This window comes from Mustela erminea, chromosome 9 (genome assembly GCF_009829155.1).
Source record: "Mustela erminea isolate mMusErm1 chromosome 9, mMusErm1.Pri, whole genome shotgun sequence".
In the NCBI taxonomy this organism is placed as follows: Eukaryota; Metazoa; Chordata; class Mammalia; order Carnivora; family Mustelidae; genus Mustela; species Mustela erminea.
The window spans coordinates 19,467,952-19,478,449 of NC_045622.1; the positions used below are offsets into that span (position 1 = coordinate 19,467,952).

Sequence of the window (10,498 nt, forward strand, 5' to 3'; positions counted from 1 at the left end):
ACTTGACCTTATGCTTCAATATAAAGAATTCTAAGCGATTTGCAATGATTTAGGTAATTCACAGTATGTTCATTGACCAGAATGAAATTAAGACAAACATTTAAAAATAGGACTAGTTAAAAACAAACCAACAAATAAAAAAACCCAAAAACCTAACTTTTGGAAAGTTAAGAATTCACTTCCACATAATCCATGGGACAATGAAAAAGTGAAGCAGAAATGATACTTTAAATTTGTTATATCAAAGCTTGTGAGATGAAGCTAAAATGGGGCTTCGAGAGAAATGTATAATTTATATGTACATACCAGAAGAAAAATAAAAGCTGAAGATACTGTCCATTTCAAGAAGTTAGGAAAAGAATAGGAAATCATAATGAAGACACTATGGACTATGAGAAACAAACTGAGGGTTTTGGAAGGAAAGGGGGTGGAGGGATGGGTGAGCCTCGTGGTGGGTATTGTGGAGGGTGCCTATTGCATGGAGCACTGGGTGTGGTGCATAAACAATGAATCTTGGAACACTGAAAAAAATAAAATAAGAATTAAGAAAAATAATTATTTCAAAAAAAGACATTAATAAAGAATAAAATAGCTATTAGAAATAATCTAAGTAGAAAATAAAACATATATTTCATAAAACCAACATAGCTAAAAGTCGGTTTACTTAAATAAATTAATAAAATTGAAAATCTTCTAGAATGAGAAATTAAGGAAAAAGAGAAGTACCATAATTTGCCAGTTTTAGGAGTAAACAAGCAGAAATCTCTGCTAATCAAAAATATTTTTTAAAGGTTTATTTATCTATTTGTTTGAGAGAGAGAAAAAAAGAGAGTGAGAGAGCAGGAGGAGGAGCAGGTCGGGGGGGAGAGAGAGAACCTCTCCATGGAGCCCCATATGAGACCCTGAGATTACGACCTGTGCCGAAATCAAAAGTAGAACCCTTAACCAACTGAGCCAGCCAGGCACCCCCCAAAATACTTTTTAGTGTTAAAGAAATCATCATGAAACACTTGACACAAAACACTGGATCATCTTCAAAGTGGATGAACACAGTGAAATTTCAATTTAGGAAAACTAAGAAGAAAGATAAAATCAGTGATATCTATTAAATAAATCCAGTCCCTTGCTAAAAATTCTCACACAAAGAAAACCGCTGTTCTAGTTAACTACCTGGATGAATACCTCCAAACTTTAAAGGCAAATTTCGTGCAATTTATTTCAAAAAACACAGTGTTTTTGAGATGTGTGTCTTCTTGCAGGCATTTGTGATTTATTCCTTTTTTAAAAAAAATTATTATTTATTTATTTCAGGGCGAGCAAGAGAGAGCATGAGTGCTCTTGGGCACATATAATAGTAAAACCACCTGTTTGTCATTGAACTGAGTAGGGGAGGACATTTGTAATTCTGTCTTTTCTAATTTTATGCTTCTGCTTCATAGAAAAGATGAAGGGCAGAGAAAGAAGGATTGAGATATTAACATTTCTGCTTCAAAAGAAAATTTCTTTCTGTAACTTGAAGTGAGTAGTTGATAACTTATTTTGCAACTGATGAACTGTTAATAGGTAAGCACAATAACTGAGGATGTTCACTCTCTGATTGGTAAATCTCTCCCAGCTTGTTAGAAGGTTGGTAATACTGTTATTTCTCTTATACAGATTTAGAAGCCAAGACTCAAAGAGATCGTTCGACTCATCAAAGTCAAAACTGTATAAGCTAGAAACTGCATGATAGTCTCTAAATCTGAATTGAAGGCCCACCATTTAACCACTACTCATACTGCTTTTTCAAGCAAAGGCAGAAGTACCTGCTCCAGGACCATGAACCCACTAATGGTGGGCCAGTCCTGGTGGCCCAAACTGTCCCACAGCAATGGTTGTAGGTGTTGTTTCATCTTCCTAATAATATTGAAATATCTGAAGATTTTATGTAGATATTCAGATTTCCTGATAATTATTTTTAAAACTGAAAGGTCTGAAAATAATAAGGCCTGTGTCCACTTCTACCAGAAGTTAATTGCAGGCTATTCCCCTTGGTATCGTGTGCTCCCAAGTTGTCATGAAGTCAGTGTGACTCATTTACATTGGCTTCTCTAAATATTTAAGTTTCTAAGTCTCCACTTAGAAATATTGGCTTGATGATCATTGAAATATTCAACACTGGAAAACAAACACTTACTGAGTTTTCAGTAATAAGAAATATAGCTATTTTTTAAAAAGAGATTTCATTTATTTATTTGAGAGAGAGAGAGAGAGAGAGCGCGCACAAGCAGGGGGAGCCGCAGAGGGAGAAGGAGAAGCAGGCTCCCCGCAAAGTAGGGAGTGTGACTTGGGGCTCGATCCTAGAACCTCAGGATCTTGACCTGAGCTGAATGCAGCTGCTTAACCGACTGAACCCCCATGTGCCCGAAAACATAACTATCTTTATATGAAATACATTTATTATTTTTGGAAATGAGGATTAATAAACATTAAAAACCACAATGAATTCTACTTACATAAATTGACTCAGAGTTAAATGATCTTACAGACCAAGAGGATATCTAAACCATGACTCATCTACATGGGGTACCCTACTCTAAATAGAGAAAGATAATGAAGTTTTTTGCAACAACTATGGTTTTTTCTCTCCCCTTCAGAAACTACTCAGAGGAAAATGGCAGCAGGAAATCATTCCACAGTGACCAAGTTCATTCTCGCTGGGCTAACAGAGAAACCAGAACTCCAGCTGCCCCTTTTCTTCCTCTTCCTAGGAATCTATGTGGTCACGGTGGTGGGGAACCTGGGCATGATCACGCTGATACGGCTCAGTGCTCACTTGCACACCCCCATGTACTACCTCCTCAGTAGCTTGTCCTTCATTGATCTCTGCCATTCCACTGTCATTACCCCCAAAATGTTGGTGAACTTTGTGACAGAGATGAATGTCATCTCCTACCCTGAATGCATGACTCAGCTCTATTTCTTCCTTGTTTTTGCTATTGCAGAGTGTTACATGTTAGCAGCAATGGCATATGACCGCTATGTTGCCATCTGTAGCCCATTGCTTTATAATATCATCATGTCCCATCAGGCTTGTTTCTCCCTGATTTGGGGAGTATATGTTATAGCCCTGGTTTGTGCATCTGTTCATACAGGCTGCATGTTTAGGGTTCATTTCTGCAAATTTGAGGTGATCAACCATTATTTCTGTGATCTTCTTTCCCTTTTAAAACTCTCCTGTTCTAATACCCATGTCAATGAATTACTGATTCTAGTCTTCAGTGCAATTAATATCCTTGCCCCCAGCCTGATGATACTTAGCTCCTACACCTTCATCCTCTCCAGCATCCTCCGCATCCGCTCCACTGAGGGCAGGTCCAAAACCTTCAGCACCTGCAGCTCCCACATCTCAGCTGTGGCTGTCTTCTATGGATCTGCTGCCTTCATGTATCTGCAGCCATCATCTGTGGGATCCATGGACCAAGGGAAAGTGTCCTCCGTGTTTTATACCATCATTGTGCCCATGCTGAACCCCCTGATCTATAGCTTGCGGAATAAGGATGTCAATGTTGCCCTGAAGAAAGTGTTAGAGAAAAGAATATTCTTGTGATCAGAAATAACGTGAGGATCTTTTATTAGCCTAAGCCATTGTCTCTTGTTGTTTCAATGTTGTATGAATTGATATGTTTAAATTTAGCCCATTTGCCAATATACAGCCTCATTTAGTGGGATTCTATTGACATTATTTCTTAATCCTATGGTCTTTTGATGTCACTGCTCTCTCGATTTTTCTCTTCTGAGTATCTCTGAGACACAGACTGGAAGTACTAAGAATGATCTGGATATAGGGACGCACTCACTAATGCTGTTACCATCACCCCCGCCCCTTTTCCTTTGTACAACTGCTAAAAACTCAGTTCTCAGCCGTAATGAAGGTATCTTCTAGCAGTGGTTCAAAATTTCCTTTTTCCTGTGTAAAGACAATGAAAATTGTAGCAATATGATGATGTAATCTTCAGCTTTTGGACCTCTATTTTTAGCTTTTGCATCTCTAATCTGGGAAAGCCTCTTTCCCACCATATCCTACCCCATACATTCTTTTTCTGAACTATTTCCTCTATTTCAAACCTAAGAAACTTAATCAGAACTCGAAAATCTGAGTTACAGACCCATGAATTTGTTGTTATTGTGCCCGATCCAATATCCTCCTGCTCTGGTATCTATTATTCCAGCTCGTAATGGTCTGTTTATTGTGCAAATTCACACTAGACTGTAAGCTCTATTAAGGGATACCCCTGCACATATGGTTCACAACCATATCTCCAAATAGCAGAATGCTTACTACCTCATAGGTCCTTGATAATTTTCTTGGTAATTGCTTTCCCTCTATAAAATATTTATATGAAAACCAGCACTTAGCCAATGTGGTCTTCACCTATTAAACTTTAAGTGATACATATGGCTTTCTGGTTTTAGTTCAATTAAGTGTAACTTTGGAGAATTCTTTGAGGATCTTTAAGATAACTGGTAGCATCCTTTGTTGTTCCTATACAAGGATTAAGAAATACTAGTCCCGAGTTTGTTCTATTATAAATCACAACACAGATATAGTAACTTGTTAATATCTGATTTTTTTAAGTCATTAAGTCCTGTTAATAGTCAAGAAGTACCTGAAACAAGATATTCAAGTATCTTGAATTCATATATGCTTTAGAGACTAAACAAAATTAAGTAGATTTGAAATCTAATGGGTTGATGTGGCAAATCACATGGTAGAATAGTATCGGGAAGCAACTCCCTGCTGAGGGTGCTGCCCAATGCAAGACTTGATCTCAGGACCCTAAGGTCATGACCTCCTGATCCAAAACCAAGGGTCAGATGCCCAAACAACTGAGCTACCCAGGCACCCCTCTCTTTTATTTTCTAAGCTCAAATAACAAACATGTGGGGAAGTTAGGAAAAAATCCTAAGATTTCTGGTTTCTCTACATTTATTCTTTCTGTTATAACAATCTATTTTTTTGCTCATTCAGGATTATGTTTTCTTTTGCTATTTACTACCATGCTAATGGCTATGCCTCTAGAGTTCTTTAATTTTCTAAGGTTAAATGCATAAGTCCTTATGCATGCTAGTCTATATACAAGCTAGAAAGTGAAAGAGGTAAAGAGGTATGTTTCAGAAGAAACAGAGTACCTCCTCCAACAATCCCTGGAAGAATCTGAAAAAATCCTGGAGAAAAGAGATTCAGAGACATTTTATCTTATCGGATGGGTAACTTCAGGGTTAGCTGGATGTGAATGACACTCTTGCACATAAACCACAATACCACTGGGCTTGTGATCAGTGAAACACTGAGAATCCTAAAGTCATCTGTTCACAGACTCAAGTGATCATTATCACTGAGCTTCCTTCAACCGCCAACATTCTCCACCTAGTGTTTTGCTATCTATGCAGCCACTTCTTTTTGTGTTCCATCCCAATGTTAGTAAAATCTATCCGGTGACATCCAAACAACCAAATATAAATGCTCATTTCGAGAGTCTTCTGCTCAGACTCCAAGACATGACCTTGGGGAAAGTTGCCCTTTACTTCTCTGCTCAAACCTTCTCTTTGTCTATCTCTTCCTCCTCCACACCATCCCACAATGGAATTTTTAACCATTCTGTCAGCCACATCATTTTTTGGGAACTATTTAAAAAGGGGGGGGGAATGCCTGGGTGGCTCAGTGGGTTAAGCCTCTGCCTTCGGCTCAGGTCATGATCCCAGGGTGCTGGGATCGAGCCCCGCATCAGGGTCTCTGCTCAGCAGGGAGCCTGCTTCCTCCTCTCTCTCTGCCTGCCTCTCTGCCTACTTGTGATCTCTCTCTCTGTCCAATAAATAAATAAAATCTTTAAAAAAAAAAATAAAAAGGGGGCATAAAAGTGAATTGGGATAACGTATCTTAAGTGTCAATTCATGGGGTAAAAGTGTAGTCAGAGAACATTATAAACCATGATTTGTGCTCATTTCCCTTACTGGGGTTTCCTAAATGGAATCTATAACAAATAAAAATCTTTTGACCTACTATAATTCATTATCCAGATTTAGTGATATCCTGAATTCCCTTCAGTTTTAGGTCATATTTAATATTCCTTTTTTGTTAAGGATATATGATACTTAGGTTATCTTGGAGTTTGTTTTATTTTTGATGTTTAGCTACAGTATATTCTAGAAAACAAGTATGAATTGGGGCATCTGAGTGATTAAATCAGTTAAGCGTCTGCCTTTGGCTCAATCATGATCCCAGAACTCTGGGATGGAGCCCTTTCTTGGGTTCTCTGCTCAGCAGGAGCCTCCTTCTCCCTCTCCCTGTGACTCCCCTTGCTTGTACTCTCTCTCTCTGTGTCAAATAAATAAATAAAATCTTTAAAAAAAGAAAACAAGTATGAATTTATTCCATATGTTTGGCACCAAAATATTGAGAATTCCAGTCTTACCATTACCATTAAAGGCTTGGTAAGCTAGATACACTTAGTGTTATGAGACAAACACTGCTATCTTCATATCTACTGAATTTTGCATTTGAGCCCAGACCAATTATGCTTAGAGGCCTTCTTTAGGGGTCTCATCCTTCTTCATTAGAAGAACCATTTGTTAAACTTTATTGTGTCTTCTCAGATATATTGAAAAGATGAACAATATAATAAAATCAAAGAATCTCAAAATTGTAAAGGACATTAAGGATGTACAGGGTAATCTTGCATTCAAATTAGTGATACAAAGTCATTACCGCTCCGCAGGAATGTCATCTTACTCATACTTAAACTCTTATAGTGATTAAAAACTCAATCCTTCACAAGGCATCTTATCCCATTAATTTTTTTTCTATAATGAAATGAAACCTAACTTTTTTTTAGTTCCATTCTTTTTTACTGGTTATTCACCATGAAAAAGTACATAAAAATTCAGTATAGCACCTCCTCAAGAATTTGAAAGCAAGTGCCACATTTCTTCTTTTCTAATGCAAATATCTCAGGAGGTTTCACAATGAGGGAATTTAAGGCTTTGGCCTGGAATCAGACCTGGGATTTAATCTCAGCAGTCTTTTTCTAGCTATGTGATCAAGTTCTAAATTTCTTGGTGCTTTTATTCCTCTCCTACTTAGAAGGTTGTTTTGAAGCTTAAATTTAAACATATAAGAACAAAAGAACAAACTAGCATAGTACCTGGCAAATGCTCAAACCATATTACTGTTATTAAAAAAACAAACAAACAAACAAAAAAAAACCAACAGAACAAAACAAACCATTTTCATTTGGGATGGTTTAAACACACTACCAATTTATAATCTTTCTTTAAATGTACTTATTTTATTAACGCTGTTTTGTTAGGTGAAATTCTAGAAGAAACATGTAATATAATAATTAAATAATTGCTTATTATTTATTACAACCTATCTGCAACAGTGATACTTATTTTAAATATCTACATAGTCCTAGAAATGTTTACATACTATGAAATAGGGTGTTGCCATATTACCACAGGCAAAGACAGGCAAATATGGGAGGCAAAAAACAAGTACTTAGCCTGAAGCCTTGAATTCAGTATTGGAGTCCATTTTCCAGGCCAGCAGACTTAGAAGGGATGGAGATATTTTTCCTTTCAAATCTATTATTATTTTGTTTTGGGGTAAATGTGATGAACTTTGATCTAATTGCTCCCTCAGAGCTACCACTGATGGGATCATGAGAAATGCCCAAAGGGATCTGAAAGACAGATCCAGAGGGTATGAGTGTGTTCAAGTCTTGATGGTATATACTCTTGGCACCTTCTTTTATAAACACGTAATTTCAGCTCCTGTGGCTGTGATATGCTGTGTTCTTCTGGGTACCCGAGAACATGACTTGGGTTATCTTGTTATCATACTGTAGAAAATTCCACCATGTTCCCTGTGAATACTATGAATGTTTAGATTTTTTTTCTCATCTGTCACTGACACCATCTGATTCTTATCCACTGAAGTGTTGGGTTCCAATTATTGGGAGCTGCTAGATTTTTAGTTCTTGAAGATGACTCATACTTGGAAAGGACTAGAAATCAAGAGGATCATGGACTCATTGTCTTAGAGATAGCACCTGGAAGGGCAAATTAATCATTGTGCCTAGTCACAGTCAAGGATCAAAGAACTCTGAGTCTTCACTGACCAAAGGAGGAAGGTTTCCAGGGTGAGGCTGTGATGAAAGTTCTTAAAGGACAGAGTCCGGTTAAGTCAGAAGTTCATACAGAGACTCTTCTAGTATGTCTAAAGTGAGTAACAAGAAACAAGCTGCTGGTAAACACAGATGACTCCCCGCCCCCCCAGTATGTCACTGACCCTTTCTTTGGAGTCTTCATTTTTCTCTGCATCTAGCATTGCAACTACATGTTGGTTTGGGGTTATTTTCTTTCTATCTCTTCCCTTCCTTAACTTAACAGCTTTATTAAAGTATAACAAACATTCAAAATACATCATAAATATATAGTCCAGTATGTTTATTTTTACACAAATATTCTCTTCCTCTCGCTCTTCAATGTGAGACTCCAGAATTCCAGAAGTTGGAATTCGTCTCCAGATTCTTATTGTCCATACTGCTGCCGCATAAATTATAGAATTGCCTTGGGGCAGAACTAGAAGAAAAAAGAGAAGGGGGGGAACCAGGGATTCCCTCACACTCTTTGATCATGGAAACACCTTTTATCAGGTTCTCAGGTCAAAAAGATGGAATTATCTATTGGATATACTTGGTTATCTATTGGAATTTCTGCATCTGGAGCAGCCACCACACAATTCTGTAATTGTAACCACCCACCCCCTCTCTCAGCTCAAAAGCACAAGAGAAAAGAGGAAAAAGTGGAAACATATCTGTGTGGGCTTCTCCAGGATTTGTCTCCCTTTCACAATCCTTCTGTTTACTTTCCAGAGTTTTTAAGTAAATGCATTTTGTATTTTATCCAGGGCGATTTTTTCCCCCTAAGTTTTATTTATTTAAGTAATCTCTACACCCAACATGAGGCTTGAACTCACAACCCTGAGATCAAGAGTTGCATGGCCTTCCAACGGAGCCAGACAGGTGCCCTGCCAGAGTTTTTATTTTGATTTTAATTTTTTAAAGATTAATTATTTATTTGAGAAAGAGAAGGAGAGAGAGAACAAGAAGGGGTAGGGACATGGGGAGGGGAAGAGAGAATTCTCAAGCAGACTTCCCACTAAGCACAGAGCCTGATGCAGAGCTCAATCCCAGGACCCTGAGATCATGACATGAACTGAAATCAAGAGACAGCTGCTTAACCAGCTGAGCCACCCAGGTGCCCCACTTCCAGAGTTTTTAATTATAATCTGTGGGTAAGAAAATATAGTGAACTTAACCTAACTTGATCAAAGCCAAAGTTTTCAGAATATAGTCAAGAATTTTTATTCTTTATCTTTTTATGTAGAAATTCCTTTACATAAGGTTGATTATTGTTTGTTAAACATGAAACCATCCCATCCATCAGAGAACTCAGTTTTACATCAGTGTTCACACGTTGGATACCTTTGTTCTTTTGTGAAGTCCAACATCTGACAGAGATGAGGAATCTCTCAATAGTGACTGAATTTATCCTGCTGGGCATCCCCCACATGAAGGACATGGAGAGCATGCTCTTTGTGCTGTTTTTGGGCTTCTACATCTTCACTCTTCTGGGGAACCTGCTCATCCTCCTTGCGATTATCTCCTCCACTCGGCTCCACACCCCCATGTACTTCTTCTTGTGTCAACTGTCTGTGTGTGACATATTTTTCCCTTCTGTGAGCTCCCCCAAGATGCTCTTCTACCCCTCAGGGAACAGCCGGGTCATCTCCTATGCAGGTTGTGCATCCCAGCTTTTCTTCTACCACTTCCTGGGCTGTACTGAGTGCTTCCTGTACACGGTGATGGCCTATGACCGCTTTGTCGCCATCTGCTACCCTCTGCGCTACATGGTGATCATGAGCCACAGAGCGTGCACCAGCCTGGCCGTGGGGACCTCCTTTTTTGGCTGCATTCAGGCCACCTTTCTAACCGCTCTCACCTTCCAGTTGCCCTACTGTGGCGCCAATGAGGTGGACTATTTCTGCTGTGATATCCCGGTGATGCTGAAGCTGGCTTGCGCTGATACCTCAGCCCTGGAGATGGTGGGGTTCATCAGTGTGGGCCTCATGCCCCTCAGCTGCTTCCTTCTTATCCTCACATCCTACAGCTGCATTGTCTGCTCCATCCTGCAGATTCAGTCTACTGAAGGCAGACGCCAGGCATTTTCCACCTGCAGTGCCCACCTTACTGCCATCCTCCTCTCCTTTATGTCAGTTGTCCTCATCTACCTGCAGCCCACCCCCAATCCTTGGCTCAATGCAACTGTCCAGATCCTGAATAACCTGGTCACCCCCATGCTGAACCCCTTGATCTACAGCCTCAGGAACAAGGAGGTCAAATCATCTCTGAGGAATGTGCTACAGCAAGTAGCCTTCCTTCCTGGGAACTGA

The 10,498-nt window shown here is 39.0% G+C and overlaps 2 protein-coding genes across 2 annotated transcripts; both read left to right on the top strand.

The window, feature by feature from the left end:
* The first annotated feature begins 2,623 nt into the window (after positions 1–2,623).
* Positions 2,624–3,589, top strand: LOC116599301 (olfactory receptor 8G5-like). Its single transcript, XM_032359100.1, has one exon. The coding sequence runs from the start codon at positions 2,654–2,656 to the stop codon at positions 3,587–3,589; it is 936 nt and encodes a 311-aa protein (XP_032214991.1). The 5' UTR covers positions 2,624–2,653.
* Positions 3,590–9,565: 5,976 nt separating this feature from the next.
* LOC116598790 (olfactory receptor 149-like) lies at positions 9,566–10,498 on the top strand. The gene has a single exon (XM_032358113.1). The coding sequence runs from the start codon at positions 9,566–9,568 to the stop codon at positions 10,496–10,498; it is 933 nt and encodes a 310-aa protein (XP_032214004.1).